The sequence below is a fragment of the Hypanus sabinus genome, chromosome 14 (genome assembly GCF_030144855.1).
Source record: "Hypanus sabinus isolate sHypSab1 chromosome 14, sHypSab1.hap1, whole genome shotgun sequence".
In the NCBI taxonomy this organism is placed as follows: Eukaryota; Metazoa; Chordata; class Chondrichthyes; order Myliobatiformes; family Dasyatidae; genus Hypanus; species Hypanus sabinus.
In genome coordinates this window covers 86,156,446-86,173,853 of record NC_082719.1, presented here as the reverse complement: position 1 = coordinate 86,173,853, position 17,408 = coordinate 86,156,446, and the positions used below count along the sequence as shown (strand labels likewise).

General features: G+C 39.9%; 1 protein-coding gene across 2 annotated transcripts; it reads right to left on the bottom strand.

Annotated features, from left to right (window-relative positions):
* Positions 1-4,994: 4,994 nt before the first annotated feature.
* On the bottom strand, positions 4,995-16,906 carry LOC132404965 (activated RNA polymerase II transcriptional coactivator p15-like). Of its 2 annotated transcripts, none has more exons than XM_059989598.1 (5): positions 16,750-16,906; positions 15,385-15,453; positions 14,434-14,547; positions 8,616-8,724; positions 4,995-7,145 (listed from the first exon to the last, which is right to left on the bottom strand). In XM_059989598.1, the coding sequence occupies exons 2-5, from the start codon at positions 15,451-15,453 to the stop codon at positions 7,066-7,068; spliced, it is 372 nt and encodes a 123-aa protein (XP_059845581.1). In that variant the 5' UTR covers positions 16,750-16,906; the 3' UTR covers positions 4,995-7,065. The 2 variants fall into 2 exon arrangements, with proteins under 2 accessions (XP_059845581.1, XP_059845580.1); XM_059989597.1 differs by lacking the exon at positions 16,750-16,906 and adding an exon at positions 16,355-16,502.
* Positions 16,907-17,408: the final 502 nt, after the last annotated feature.

Here is a 17,408-nt window from a genome sequence, read left to right as displayed (position 1 = left end):
GGGAACAACATGAGCTATCCTCCAATCCTCCAGCACCTCACCCGTAGATACCGACATTTTAAATGTATCTGCCTGGGCCCCTACAATTTCAACACTAGTCTCCTTCAGGGCCCGAGGAATACCCTGTGAGGTCCTGAGGATTTATCTACTCTTACTTGCCTCAAGACAGCAAGCACCTCCTCCTCTTCAATCTGTATATGTTCCATGACCTCACTACTTGCTTGCCTTATTTCCATACACTCCATGCCAGTTTCCTTAGTAAATGCAGATGAAAAAACGCATTTAAGATCTCCCCCATTTCTTTTGGTTCCATACGTAGCCAACCACTCTGATCTTCAAGAGGACCAATTTTATCCCTTACTATCCTTTTGCTCTTAATATACCTGTAGAAGCCCTTTGGATTATCCTTCACCTTGACTGCCAAAGCAACCTCATGTCTTCTTTTAGCCCTCCTGCTTTCTTTCTTAAATTTTTTTTGCACTTTTTATACTCCTCAAGCACCTTACATTGCTCCCTGTTGCCTGTACGTTATACATCTCTCTCTTCTTCTTTATCAGAGTTCCAAAATCCCTCGAGAACCAAGGTTCCTTATTCTTATTCACTTTGCCTTTAATCCTGACAGGAACATACAAACTCTGCACTCTCAAAATTTCTCCTTTGGTGGCCTCCCACTTACCAATCATATCCTTGCCAGAGAACAACCTGTCCCAATCCACGCTTTTTAGATCCTTTCTTATTTCTTCAAATATGGCCTTTTTCCAGTTTAGAACCTCAACCCGAGGACCAGATCTATCTTTATCCATGATCAAGTTGAAACTATATAACCATATAACCATCACAGCACGGAAACAGGCCATCTTGGCCCTCATAGTCCGTGCCGAACCCTTAATCTCACCTAGTCCCACCTACCCGCACTCAGCCCATAACCCTCCACTCCTTTCCTGTCCATATACCTATCCAATTTTACCTTAAATGACACAACTGAACTGGCCTCTACTACTTCTACAGGAAGCTCATTCCACACAGATGACGTTATGATCACTGGATCCAAAGTGTTCCCCTACACACGTTTCCATCACCTGTCCTAACTTGTTTCCTAATAGGAGATCTAATATTGCATCCTCTCTCGTTGGTACCTGCATATATTGATTTAGAAAAATTTCCTGAACACATTTTATAAACTCTAACCCATCTAGACCTTTAATAGCATGGGAGCCCCAGTCAATATGTGGAAAACTAAAATCCCCTACTTACGTTCCCTGCAGTTGTCTGCTCTCTGCAGATTTACTCCTCCAATTCTCGCTGACTAATGGGTAGTCTATAATACAACCCCATTAATGTGGTCATACTTTTCCTGAGCACTTCTGTAACATTTTCCCTGACTAGCAATGCCACCCCCCCCCCCCACCTTTCATCACCTCTGCCCCTATCACATCTGAAATATCTGAACCCTGGAACATTAAGCAGCCAGTCCTGCCCCTCCTGCAGCCAAGTTTCATTAATGGCTATAACGTCATAATTACATGTGTCAATCCATGCCCTCAGCTCACGTGTGTTCCCCACAATACTCCTCGCATTAAAATAGACACACCTCAGAAGATTATTACCACCACACACAAACCATCTATTTGTGACTTTGCAAGAACTTTTAACATCATTTATTTTCACCCCCACTCCACTATCTGCTCTGTCACTCTCGTTCCCATCCTCCCTGCAAATCTAGTTTAAACCCTCCCCAATAGCACTAACAAACCTCCCTGCAAGGATGTTGGTCCTCCTGTAGTTCAGTTGTAACCCATCTCTCTTGTACAGGTCCCACCTGCCCCAGAAGAGGTCCCAATGATCCTGAAATCTGAAACCCTACCCCCTACACCAGTTCCTCAGCCATGTGTTCATCCTCCAGAGCATCCTACACTCACCCTCACTGGCACTTGGCACAGGTAGCAATCCTGAGATTACCACCTACCAACTTCCTACCAAGCTCTCTATACTCACTCTTCAGGACCTCCTCACTCTTTCTCCCTACGTCATTGGCACCAATGTGTACCATGACATCTGGCTGCTCACCCTCACACTTCAGAATGCTGTGTGAGTGATTAGAGACAACCCAGACCCTGGCACCCGGGAGGCAACAAACCATCCGGGACTCTGTCACGACCACAGAACCTCCTGTCTGTACCACTATCGAGTCCCCTATCATTACCCTCTTCTCTTCTTCCACCATTTGAGGCAATTTATTTTTATTCTTTCTTCTAATATTTTTCTATGTATGCACTTATAATGCTACTGTTACACTAATTTCCCTTGGGATCAATAAAGTATCTATTTAATTATGCAATCAATTATTGTGTTTTATAATTGTAATAAATTGAGAACAGTTTGTAGAAATTTGTTTTCACTGACACAAAGGTCTTTTCTTTTAATCTGGCTTTTTTGACACTGATCAAATCCTCTGTGATTCAATGTTGTAAAACAACAAAACATGAAAAATTCCAAGGGAGATGAATACTTGATTGTAATCCCTCCGTACCAGAATGTTAAGTGGTAAAAGCTTGAGCATGCATTTGCTTTCAGAATTACCATTTCTGGTGTGAATCCTTTTAACATTTCTTCACCCTAGTCACTAGACACCTTTTTTTTGTATTATGTAATACTTCAATAGGGCATCAGATAACTTATCATGCATGGATACAGCAAATTGAAAGCATTACATTTTTATGTATCTTTCAGGTTTACAAAACACAATGGGTGCAAACACCAACTACCACAGTACCAAGCAGCTCAAATCTACTTCAATTCACAATGATCCAAAACTGGATTAGTTGCATTTTCACAGTTTTCTCAGTCAACCCCCACTTTATGGCCAGTGTGTGGCATCCATTAGTCTCACGAGACCATGGATCTGTGCCCTCTCCAGGGAGCAGGCCTGGGCAAGGTTGTATGGAAGACTGGCAATTGCCCATGCAGCGAGTCTCCCCTCTCCATGCCACTGATGTTGTCCAAGGGAAAGGCAAGAGCCGATACAGCTTGGTACCAATGTCGTTGCAGGAGTTGCCAGAACGAGTTTGAAGGCAACATTGGACTGCCTTAGGGACTCCAGCTCCAGATTTGTCCTCAGGGTTTACTCCCGAAACGTTTCCCATGAGTGGGTATGGCCGCAAGGTAGTGGAGGTTTGAAATCAGTTTTCCCTCTCTTAGATGGACTGCCTTCCCAGGCTGCAGAGTTCCATCTACACTATACTATCAGAAATACCATTGTTGGTAGAATCTCAGGTGGTGACGAGAGGGTGTACAGGAGTGAGTGTGCCAACTAGTGAAATGGTGCTGCAGCAACAACCTGGCACTCAACATCAGTAAGACAAAAGAGCTGATTGTGGACTTCAGGAAGGGTAAGATGAAAGAACACATACCAATCCTATAGAGGGATCAGAAGTGGAGAGAGTGAGCAGCTTCAAATTCCTGGGCATCAAGATTTCTGAGGATCTAACCAGGTCCCAACATATTGATATCGTAATAAAAAAGGCAAGAAGAAGAAGAAAGCCCTTAACGCTGAGTGGAGTCATCGGAACACCATTGTGACAGTGTTATTTTAGCAGGCTTTCTTCTTTTTACCAGGCCGAGTTGCTAACTCAATGCTCACCCCAGGACGGATGGAAAGCTTGCAAGGAAACTGTCTGGATTTGAACTCGAGAGCCTTCGCTCTTAAGTCTGGCGCTGAGCCACTACACCACCAGCCAACCAGAAAGAAGGCAAGACAGCGGCTATAATTTATTCAAAGTTTGGAGAGATTTGGCATGTCATCAGATACTCAACTTCTGCAGTTGTACCATGGAGAGCATTGACAGGCTGCATCACTGTCTGGTATGGAGGGGCTACTGCACAGGACTGAAAGAAGCTGCAGGAGGTTGTAAATCTACTCAGCTCCATGGGCACTAGTCTACAAAGCACCCATGACATCTTTAGGGAGTGACATCTCTAAAAGGCAGCATCCATTATTAAGAACCTCCAGCACCCGTGTCTCAGTTATCATCAGGTATGAGATACAGGCGCCTGAAGGCACACACTCAGCATTCAGGAACAGCTTCTTCCCCTCTGCCATCCGATCCCTAGATGGACATCGAAGCCCTGAACACTACCTCACTTTTTAAATATGCATTATTTCTGTTTTGCACATTTTTAAAATCTATTCAATATATGCAATTAACTTGCTTATTTATTGTGCTTTTTTATTTTCTGTCAGTTTTTTTTTAGCATATCGCACCAGCCAGCCAGCCATTTTTGTCAGATTTTTCAGATTAACCAGGTCACGATATGAAAATTCCTGACTTGACCCTTATTTTTTGAAAAATGAGGCTGAGTGGCTTTGACCCGGCATGGATGGAAAGCGTGCTCAGGGGTGGCCCGACTTGAATTCAAACTCAGGAACCTTCGCTTCGGAGTCCAGTGCTGATGCCATTGCACCACCAGCCGATATACTAGTTTATGTATTGCATGAACTACAGCTGCTAAGTTAACAAATTTCATGTCACATGCCAGTGATCATAAAGCTGTTTCTGAAATTTATTCTTACAGAATTCATACCCAACATTAAAATCTGTGATAGAATCACATCCACTCACAGAATCTGTTAAAGTAAATAAAACATCTTTCCCCAATGTGTTTCTTGAGACATGTGCAGATGATGCAGTTCTGCTAGAAATGGAATCACTCCTAAAATGTAAGGGTCCCCTGTACAGAGATTTACAAATCAATTGTTAAGCCATTTCATTCTGTAACTGTTTAAGCAAATTCTGTCCATTCCTGAGCTGCTACCAACTACAGTAATAACTTTAGCAGTTCTGGCTTAAATACTGAGCCTATTTAACAGATAAAAATTTTAGCCAACTTATTACAACAGGAAGCAGGACTAAGGTTAAAAAGAAATGAGTAAAAGTTATTCCAACAGAATCAGTTTAACTAGTTGTTAATTTAAACAGACACATTAGCCATTATAATTAAGCAAAAACAAACAAATAATTTTATTGTAACAGGTGCAATTCAAGTCAGCATAACTCAGTGGTTTTTTTTATAAAAACTAATATAAATGCAACTTAAACAGGTGGGGCCAGCACACTGAGAAGACTAACTCCACCTTGGTAGGTACATGGTATTTTACTGAACACAATTATATTGGGAAGATCAAGAAAGGAACACACAACCTTAACCAATCACTTGTGTAATTTCAAAGAGTTGGAAAATGATCTCGTTCCTTTAAATTCCATTTAGCTCTGCATTAAAAAAATGCTATAACAAAATGAAAATGACATTTAAATAGCCAAGTATTCATATGTCAGAAAACAAAGTTTTCCCATTTTAACTTTGATTCATAGACTTTTGATAGAAATGAAACCAGAAGTCAATTTGGTGATTTATAGAGGCAGCATTAATACATCCAATTATAGCATCAGTGAGACAAAGTTGCACTTATTTTATAATTACAAGAATCTAAAAAAAGCAAGTATCTCACATTGGCATTCAATTCAGTGACCTACACTAATTCACCTTTGGCTTAATTTCCAAATAATGTCTGTGTCGAGATACTATTAATTAAGATTAACATTCTGATCTTCTAAGTCATAACAGCAATGAAACCAACCACAGGATGTACAAATAAGAAACGACTGTTCAGCAAAATTTCAGCAAATTAACATTAAAGACAAAGTCTGATCAAATTGCTGCAGCTTTATTTAATTTACCATATTTCAATACAGATCAGAAATGTGGACAAAAATGGTGAAATAATACAAAAGGCATATTGAAAATATTAACTTAGGCTAGTACCTCATGAAAGTACTGTAATTAAGAGTCCTTGTAGTATGTCTAGCCAGTCACTTTTCAGATTAAAATTCCTAAATAGCCAACACTTACATGGTTATGCTGTTTCAGAGACCATAGAAATGAACAGTGGACCAAACGTCAGTCTTTGATCACTTTTTAAACCAACTGCTATTCAGTCAACTAAATGGGGCCAGTTTCCTATAGTCTAATCGATTATGTAGCTATTATAACTTCACACAAGTCCAACAAAGCCTGAAAAATTCATAGCTAAATTATTCCAGCTATGGATTCCAACAATACTCAAAAGCACAGTTAGAGTACGTGGAGAAGCTAAACATTACCCACCCTCCTCAATTCTAACAAAATGCATATCTGGATCGTAAGCTCACAGATGTTCTAAAATACAGTACAACTACAGCAACAAAAATCTAAAGTCTCACTAATTTAAACCCAGAGCATTGTTAACATGCATTTTCAGCCCTTCTTGAAAACTCTTTAGAATGGATTCAAAACACAAGAGCAGATCTCAGACAAGTACGTTTTTGATAGCTTATTCAAAATGGCAATCTTCTAATGCAAATCTGTTTAGTGAAATCATTTAAACGGCTCTTACCATGGATAGCAAAAGATGTTTAATTCTTCCCTTAGATTTTAACAGGTTCATTTTCCCAGAAGTTGACTGTGAAAGACGGTCCCAAGTGGAAACACTGAATGACAAACACCCCCTCCCCTTCCTGTAGCAGGGTACAGAGGAAAACCAGCAACTGAATTCTGTTGTGGGGAGTGAGATCTGCTCAGCTAACAGCACCAATCACAAATTAAACCAAGGACTTCCTGGCTTGAAAACTTATTGCAACACTTGGGATGGATTTACCCACAAGGGAAAGCTAAAATTGTCAATCTGATACAGCCAGAGATTTCAGCAATTGGACCCCTAACAGAAGATCTTGATAATGCAACAAATTCATGAAGCTGTTTTCAAAAGTACTAGCTGGGAATAATATACGCAACAGTTTAAAGACATGATATGGCAGTTGTTAACCATCAAAAAAACATTTTTCCCACACTAAAAAACAAATCTCATACCATATTTCTAGAGTACCCCTTAGAGATTAAAAATGAAAGCCTATGTGCTGCATAAACAAAACAGTCACATGAACAGTACAAAGCTTAATTCCTTTTAGAAAACAAATGTTAAAGATAGACAATTTCAATGACAAAAGCAGGGTACATCTTCAGATGGCCACTCTATAATTTTTTTAGTGCATCATCAATGTCAGGAATCATTTCCTTCAGTTGATTCCATTGGTCTGGTAATAGAGAGATTCCTAAATTTGAAAAAAACATAAAAACTGTTAGCAAAACTACAAAACAAACAATTACAAAAAAGCATTTTATAATTATTAACTTCAATCAGTTTTGCTTCTGGAGGCATTACATTTTATTAAGAAAAAATTTCAAGTGAAAATGAGCAGGTGCAGCAGGCAGTGAAGAAGGCTAATTGAATGTTGGCCTTTATTACAAAGGGAATTGAGTACAAGAGCAAGGAAATCCTCTTGCATTTGTACAGAGCCCTGGTGAGACCACACCTGGAGTATTGTATACAGTTTTGGTCTCCAGGGTTAAGGAAGGATATCCTGGCTGTAGAGGAAGTGCAGCGTAGATTCACGAGGTTAATTCCTGGGATGTCTGGACTGTCTTACGCAGAAAGGTTAGAGAGACTGGGCTTGTACACGCTGGAATTAAGGAGATTGAGAGGGGATCTGATAGAAACATACAAGATTATTAAGGGATTGGACAAGATAGAGGTAGGAAATATGTTCCAGATGCTGGGAGAGTCCAGTACCAGAGGGCATGGTTTGAGAATAAGGGGTAGGTCATTTAGGACAGAGTTAAGGAAAAACTTCTTCTCCCAGAGAGTTGTGGGGGTCTAGAATGCACTGCCTCGGAAGGTAATGGAGGCCAATTCTCTGGATGCTTTCAAGAAGGAGCTAGATAGGTATCTTAATGGATAGGGGAATCAAGGGATATGGAGACAAGGCAGGAACAGGGTATTGATAGTAATTGATCAGCCATGATCTCAAAATGGCGGTGCAGGCTCGAAGGGCCAAATGGTCTACTTCTGCACCTATTGTCTATTGAAAATATCCTCTATAGCAGCTTGCTAATTTGCTTCTCATTATGCCACGTACTGCCATGTGCTTTCAAAGCAAAGTGGATCCAACTGCGTCCTCAACTAGGAGGACAGAAATGGACCCACATCAGCAAGATGCTAGATAAAAGTTTATAATTGCCTATTTATTACATTTACTATCTGAACACCTCAACTAGTTTAAGGCAGAACAAAAGTAAAAACTCTCTCAATTAATCAGTTTGCATGGGCAAATGTCTATTTATGATCAAACAATTCGGATCACTATAAAGACCTCTTCTCACAGAAGTAATCAGAAAAAAAAGGCACATGGAAAAACATTACAATTAAAATTAGGAATGCACACTGACAAGATAGTCAGTATTAAGTATCAGCCTTCAAGGAATTAGGTCCTTGAGGAAAATAATTTACATGACGAAACTGCAAGAATAGATTAAAACGTGGCAGTTGTTATTTTTACAATAACTGGCTAATAGAACACAACTGTGATATACACTAGTAGCTTATGATTCTTAAGATCTATATCAAAATACATTAAGGTCATGGGGCAACACTAGTTCCCTGATGGACAATTCTGCACATACAACCTTCATGTAATCCATTAGTTTAAAGTTGCACCCATGTTACCAATTTTGCAAATATTTACCTTTCTTTCCAGGCTTCATTTCGCCATCCTGGTTCATCCAATATTCTCTGACATCAACTAGGGCTTTGCCTTTGAACTCACGCACACTGACATACCTCATCTTGCCAATCTGTCAAAGATGCAGCTGAAATTAGTCCCGATTATACAAGAAATCACTCTTCTCACAAAACCCAAAAACCAGGGTAATAACCAATGGTTTGGGCATCCTTTATAGTTGAGGTGAGCAATTTAGTTTCTCAAGCACACAGTGAAAAGAAACAGCCATCTTCATCAAAAGATACTGTATAATTAAGTAGAGTGCAAAGTAGACCCAATTGTATAGTTACCACTTTCATTATAATGCTACAAATATACCTTAAGATTAGAAATACTAGATATTTAAAAAATAACTAAGCCAAATACTGGCATTCCATCTGTATAGGCTCAAATTTTGGTTGGCATGCCAGCAGTATCAAAAGGAATCCCCTGTGCTTCCTCGCACAATTAGTAACAAATTTGGGATTATCATTCAAACGTGGAAATTCCAAATTTGCAGGCTGAGTCCAGCTGGCAATTTCCCAGTTGCATTCGACTGCTGGAACTCAAAAAGGCAAAGCAGAAACTTGCCAATACTACTCTTGACTCCTAAGCCAAAAGAGGCCTGATGCACAACCTGAACCACCAGTCACTGTGTGGCCAACAGGAAAACGCTCAAATAAATTATATTCTTAAAACCATGCTTGCTTTAATGTTTAACTGTTTTGGAACAATTTTAATTTGTATTTACTTTATTATTTTAATTATTAGTCAGCAATTATTAATTGTGCAGATAGTTACCATCCAGTGTCCAAGGTACACATCAAATATTGTAAGTAAGCTGCATAATCTTATGATGGGCTATTACTCTATCACCCCACAACAACTCTACACTAAACCAAAGAGGAACTAGTTCCAAAAAAGATGACTGACCTAGATCAGTAGCTCCCCGAGTGATATCAGTTTCCAAAGGGGTGATAAAGATAAAGTGGGCAGTGGGAACTGGGTGCTTGGTAGTAAGGGTGGCAGCTGCGGGATTACAGGTTTAATTTAAGAAATGAATTACTCATTACAAATGCCTCATAATTACACCATAAACTACAGGAGTAGAATTAGGTCTTTTAGCCCATTGAATCAACTCTGCCATTTCATCACGGTCGATTTATTTTCCTCGCAGCCCTAATCTCCTGCCTCCCCCCCCCCCCCCCCCCCACCATATCTCTTCATGCACTGACCAATCAAGAACCTATCAACCTCCGTCTTAAATAATACAAAGAATTGGCCTCCACAGCTGCCTGTGAATCCCACAGATTCACTACTCTCTGGTTAAAGAAGTTCCTCCTAATCTTTGTTCTAAAAGGACAGTGCTCCATTCTGTGTCCTTTGGTCCCACCATAGGAAATATCCTCCCCACATCATCAAGGACTTTCAACATTTGGTAGGTTTCAATCAGGTCACCTCTTATTCTTCTGAATTCCAGTGAATACAGGCCCAGAGCCATCAAACCATCTTTTTATGACAAGCCATTTAATCCTGGAGTCATTTTTGTGACCCTCCTTTGAACCCTCTCCAGGTTCAGCAAATCCGTTCTAGGATAACGGGCCCAACCTGCTCAATACTTGAAGTAAGCTCTCAGCAGTGCTTTATAAAGTTTCAACATTATATCCTTGCTTTTATATTCTAGTCCTCTTGCAATGAATGCTAACATTGCATTTGCCTTTGTCAACACTGACTGAACCTGCAAATTAACCTTGAGGAATCCTGCACAATAACTCCCAAGTACCTTTGTGTTTCAGATTTTTTGTATCTTTCCCCACATTTAGAAAATAGTCAATCCTTTCATTTATTCTACCATAGTACAAGACCATACACTTGACACTGTATACAATCTAGCACTTCTTTGCTCATTCTCCAAATCATTCAGTAACCTGTCCACTTCCTCAAAACTATCTGCCCCTCCATCTATCTTTGTATCATCAGCAAACTTTGCAACAAAGCCATCAATTCCTTCATCCAAATCATTGATATATAATACAAAAAGAATTGGTCCCAACACAGACCCCTGTGGAACACCTCTAGACACCGTCAGCCAACCACAAAAGGTTCACTTTATTCCCACTCTTTGCCTCCTGCCAATAAGCCATTGCTTTATCCATGCTAGAATTCTTCCTGTAATACCGTGGCTCATTGCTCAATGCACATTATAGTTGCAGAAAAGCAACATGATGATTAAATATTGGCTTATCATGAGAAATCTGGATGGAAGAATTCATGCTGCTTCCTGGCCCGGCCCACTTCATTATTGCCATTCACTACTGTAGTACAGTGTAAACTTGTACAATTCCCAAACTTTACTCATGCAGTAACGCAATTCCTCTGAATTGCCACTCAAAGGGGTAAAGTTTAGAAACTTACCCATTAGCATGGACTTGGATCGCATTTCCCTAGCCCACGACACAATTGAGACATTATTGCCTCACTGTATGTACCTTCAGGCAGAGTTCGGTTTTGCCTAAGCTATGATGGCATCATAACTTTCCCCTTTACTTAAACAATAGGCGACTGACTGTACAGTGTGAAATATCTGAGATAAGAATATGATATCACCACCAAGCAACCAATAACTAAAATGCATTGTTAAGTTTTTTCAAATGGGGCAATAAAAATGCTCAAGTGAACAAGAACTTGGCTTATTGTAGTCACTTTGCAGAGACTTTCAGAAATGGAAAACACTTCAAAATAATGGTTGCCAGCACTTTACAACAAAAGAGACGGTTTTTCATACAATTTTATTGCTCACTGCTAAATCTGGAAAGCACCATACATTGTAGAAGAACTGATTCTGCCAGCAGTAAGGCAAGCTCTGAGTACAGCTTGCTTTAATAACCAGACAAATAATGAAAGTGACACCACTCAGTAACAACTGTTCAAAGATGAATAGATGCAATGCCTGAAAATGTGGAAGACACATTGTACTACATACTTAGAACAACAGAATATGTTCTGCAGTTGGACGAGTCAACTTTGACAGGCAATAAAGCTTTGCTTCATTATATTCACTTCATAAAAGATAAAAGGATGGTTCAAGAGTTGTTATTTGCAAGGAGACTAGAAATCGAAACAAATGGGAGAGTCAATATTTCGAGTTGTTGAGCATTTTTCAAAAGAGGACATTCTGCTCACCAACACTCTTGACTATGCAACAGATGGGGCACCATCAGTGTCAGATCAGCTCAGTGGGGCTACTATTTTCTTGGAAAAAGCTGTATGTATCATTCAATGTGTAACTTACAGATAACATCACACACACAAAAAAAAATCAAACTGAGTCACTAACTACTGTTATGACAGCGGTAAATAAAACTGTGCTCAGAGTTTTGAATGAGAATGATGAACGGTCTGAACACTTGCGGTTGCACAGAAATCAAATGATTCTCAAAAGGAAACTGCCAGAAACGTTTTATGCAGTTTTTTGGAACTGATAAAATTCTTTGAAGACTCAAATGCTTCATTCAGTAATCAACTCAAGAATATTAGGCATGACATTGCTTATTTGTCAGAATTATTCACAAAGTTTAATTAAATCCATCTTCAATTGCAGGGAAGTTATGTGAATAAAATCAAAGTCAAATCAGTCATTTCCATATTTCTGTCAAGGTTAACCCTATTTAAGTGTAACAGTGGTCATCATGACCTTTACCAATTTTCAAACCTCTTTGAGTTAGAACAAAGAAAGAACACCAGATGATAATCTTCAAGTATACTGTGCCAACCTGAACAAGCTGTTTAAAGACATGTCAGAGTGATTTCAGGATCATCCCAATTCCAGATAGGATAATATATCCATAACTCCATTCCTGAAGACTTGCAATGTGGAATTAACAGGAAGGATGGAGAAAGAGCTGTCTGTGCTAAACAAAATTACTTAGAACTGAAGCCAAGGTTCAAAAAAGACTAGTTGTAGAAACAAATTTCTGAACACTATCCACTGTGGAGAAAGGATATGGTGTTCTTCATTGCCTTTCTAACATCATACTTAGTGGAGTGCAGTTTCAGTGCAATTACCTAACTTCTTCAAAAGCAATAAAACAGATTGCAAATTTATAAACGTGGGGATCCGAGACTCCCTCTGAATGACATTCAGCCTGATGTTGAGAAGCTGATATCACTGTAACAAATCCATTCATCTCACCAAAAGTTAACAAAGCAATGTAGTGAATAGATACTTCAAAATTGTCGATGAAAATTGTTTTAATTGCATTTAAATAAAACTTTATTTGCAGCTTTAAATAGATTTGAATAATTCTTGCAATTGTCACTGTTTAGAATTTATAGCTATTTTCTTTCATTGTGCATCATAAACCAAAATTCTTTGTACTTTTTATGTAATGGCCAGAAAGGGAGGGGGGCATTCGGAAGTGGCCTGGGAGTCAAGATGACAGCAACCCAAAAGAGTCTGGGAACCACTGATTTAGATTTACTTGAGGTTGAAATGAGTCATATTTGCACCAGCTCGGTTACTTAAATATGCAAATAACAATCCTCCTGGGTATGTGGTCACAATTTTAACCACGCTGATTACCAATGCACTCAAGCAAAAAATAATTTAAGTCCTGTATCGTATCATATGATTTACAGGATAATGTCAGCACATCATTTTTTTTCAAAAAACAAACACCTCTCAAATTTCAAGTGGCAGGCCTTTACTGCAAAACATAGGAGTTGTCTGAAAAATGGATAAGACACAAGGTTCCACCACACAGTTCATTTCTTAAGCTGGAATCTAAAGCCAACTACCAGTAAACATCCAAGCTGCACTTAATAATAATCATTTAAAGTTAAAAGTAAAATACCCTTATGCCATGAACGAATGTCACATAGGTTTGATGAACTGCATTTCTTGCAAACCAAACCGGTAGTTCCTAGTAGTCCCAGTATTTAGAATAAATCAGTCACAGTTAGTGGAGCTGCTGACTCACAGACCTGGATTCAATGCTGACCCCTGGAGCTCACTGTGTCAGTCTCATCCACTCAACGGATGCTGACCAACTTGCTGAATTCATCCAGCTTTTTTGTACGTCTCATTTATTCTGTGACCATGTGGCTCTGCTCCAGGTGCTCTGCCTCCCTCCCACTTCCCAAAGACATGCAGATTTGTAGGTTAATTGGCTATTAAACAGTCCCCAATGTTTAAATAAGGGGAAGTTAATGGGAATTTTTGAAAAAAATGGGATTGTCAGGATAGTGTAAATGGGTATGTGGGGTGTCCCAGGGTAAGGAGCACCTCTGGTGAAGGGGCTTGTTGAGTCCATTCTGAGGCAGCTCACTCAATGTTGGGCCCGACTGGACACCCAGCTATCACCTGTAACTCAAAGTAGCTGCTTCACATGACAGTGGCCACAGCACAGTATACTGCTTCAATTGGCAGGCTACACCAGTTGAGGCCTCATACCCCGGTGAGATAAGGACAGATGGAACCAACATGGAGATCCAATGGCCAGGAAAGCAATTCTGCAACACTTCATGGAGAGCGAAGGGCATGACAAGGCACAGAAATCATGGCCATCCCCTACAACCAAGGAAGACCCCAGTTTGTGACAATGAGACTTCTGAGGTCAAGAGAGTAGAACTGTCCCAGTGCAATAGCTTTAAAAATATCCTGCACAGATCTCCTGTTACTGTTGGATACAACAGACAACCAACACCAGCAACAGTGCAAGTGGGTATTTGATGGTTGGCAATGGAAACAGCCCATTTCCACCATAAAATACTGATATATTTCAGATTTCTCGAAAGTACACACCTGAAATAGGTTATCATCTTTGTCGCTTTTAGTACATTTTGAACCTCCAGAACTTTCACCGCTTTTTTGCTTTTTCACTGGTTTTTCTGGCGCAGCAGCCTTCTTTCTCTTAGCCTGTAGAGAAAATCCGGTTATAAAATAGCCAAAAAAAGGGCACATCTGATTTGCCATGTGGTGTAAATCTAGGTCAGATGATAATACAGCATCTCTTCAATTTTCAGGAAGAAATTAGACAGATCAGAACAAATTATAATTCTCACTTATGTCTGCATTATATTGGATCATATACTCATTACATATGTACATCTAGAAACTTTTGAGTTTTCTAATGAAGTTGCATACTCAAGCAAAAATACACATAAAATGGTATATACTTCAGGTGTGGCAAATATCCTCACCTGGATAATATAACTAACTTAAGGTCACAAGAAATGTACATCAACAAAGCTTGTGTGTAGTTGGGAGAGAAATTAAAGAATAGATCAGGAATAATGAAACTAGTTCAACCAAGTGAAAAGAATACCTTTTCTCCTGAGCCTTAGCAGAAATCCAATATTTATAGATATAAATCATGGATCCCCAAAGATTAATTACAATAAAATCAAGTTAACCTATTTAGCACGCAGGTTATTCTGAGACCAGGAATCTTTTTGAAGTCTTGTACAGCAATGATGAATTAGCATTGGGAACGTTTTACCAGGTAGTAAAACATCCATATTGTATTAAAATAATCCCAAATCACATTCACATCAACAATTTAAGGCTAGAGTGATGGCACACCAAATAATATCCTGACTGGAAATCATACTATAATCATACTGTATTACAATAATTACATAAATGACCTTTAAAGAGCTGAAACATCTTGAAGATATTTTAATACAAATAACCTGAAATTAGCAATCATATCCGACAGAGACACTTTTCACAATAACACTCCTTTTCTCCTACCTTTTGATCAACTTCACTATCCGATTCACTGTCCGAGCTTGTAGAAACAACTTCCCTTGACTTAGGCATCTGGGTATATTTTATTAGAAAAAGCATTTTTAAATTAACTTTCCAAAATTTGAAAAAAATTAAATATTTGGGAAGAACTTAAGATTGACTAACAGCAAAATATAAAATACTATTATAATATAGAACAACTGATGAAGACAAGTCTTGAAGTTCCTGGACCTAAATAAAACCACCACTGAGTACTTATTTTTCCAGACCTTCATATAGATTGGAGAACTCAGGAGTGTATGGTTAGATCAGAATGAGTAACCTTCCCTGCAGGGAAATATTTTTCACGTCAATTTGCCTTCAAGATTATATAGTGCCTTTAATATGGAAATTGCCATTATACTTGGAGGGGTGCTTAACCTTATATCTATAAAATATGGCATTTGAAACAAATTAACTATCAAATTTCAAGCTTTTATTCTGAAATATCACTTTACATACATGACTATTAAAACTATATATCAAAAGCACAATAAGAATGAGCCAATTGCGTCCTCTTCCCAATATTCATATGTCGTTGCAATTACTTATTGTCTGCCAGTATTCGCCATTCATTTGAACAGGCAGAAATCCATTATTCACTATGGACAATTTCCACTTGTGTTTCGCACACTTCTTGGAAGTCACATGAAATTGCAAACTGCTGGCTTCACTGCATTACTAATAAACCCCGCAACACGTGAGTGCCAAACCCAAGTGGCATAATCCGCTGTGTGAGAGTCGGAGAGTGGGGGGGGTCAATAAAAACGTGTTGGAGCAGCAGCGCACGTGGTTGGGATCGAGTATTGCGGGACTGTTGTGTGGTCACTCTGACCTGGATGAGATCCCCGCCCGTGGGCACGCGTTGCGTCTGAACGCCACCAGAGCACACAGCACACACAATTTATAATATATATATATAAAATCCCTTGACCTGGCAGTACCATACATCCTCCTGCGTCATTCACCGAGGTGCCAACCACGCCCTACCGCCAGGAAACCCTAAGCCTACTTCCCATCCCCGCCGACCTTCTCGGGCCAGCTCCCATTTTATTCAACGGAACGTACTTAGTCCAGCAGGAAGAACCGGAGGTCCCGCCCCTCTATCCAATTGATTGGCGGACCCACCCAGCAACTCGCAGAGGTGCAGTTGCCATTGGCTGCGAGCGCCTTTCAATCATCAACCAAGTGCACTGGTTTCCTCCCTCGTTACACAGGCCCGAATACACGACCAATGAAGGCGAATACAAATAAAACTAATGACGGGGCTTCAGCGGAAGAAAAGGACATAAAAATTCCGCTGTCGCCTCTTTTCCCGGAGATACATACCGTCTCCGAGCGAGAGTTTCGGTGAGGATCCGACAGCGCAACAATGAAGCAATCAGCTTTCCCCCACGGCCGTGCCTCTTGCTATTGGGCTCCTGTTACGCGTCACTTCCGACAGTTGCCCCGCCCCTTTCCCGGCTCTCGGTGGAGGATGACGGCACCTGTCTCCGGGACAAAGACCGAGGTTTCAGCCGGGCTGCACCCTGCTAAAGAAAGCGGGTGGGCGAGGCTAGGCCGGACTGTCTCCGCCGATGGCAACTGGTTATGGAAGTCTGTAGAGACATGGACAAGACTGGATAGGTCGTCTGGCCAGTATGAAGAACTCGCTGTCATCGTGAGGCAGAATTTTAAAATGCTTGGGATAATTATTGGTACCAGCTCAGCTGCATTGGGGAAACTCAGTAATTGTGTAAGCATTCAATAATTCCACTTTGGAAATCTGCTAGCCTTCCCTGGAAAATTGTTTTGCTTTGCTCGCCTGAACACCACTGTGGATCAATCTAATCTCATCTCACTCTCGTTAACTTCCTATTCGTTTTACTTTAGTTACAAACTAGTTAAGATAATTGTGACAAAACATTATAAGTGGTCTATTACAGTCATGAAAGACACCCTAATTACTGTATCAATGGTAAGCTACCCGCCTTCATTCTTTTCACTCC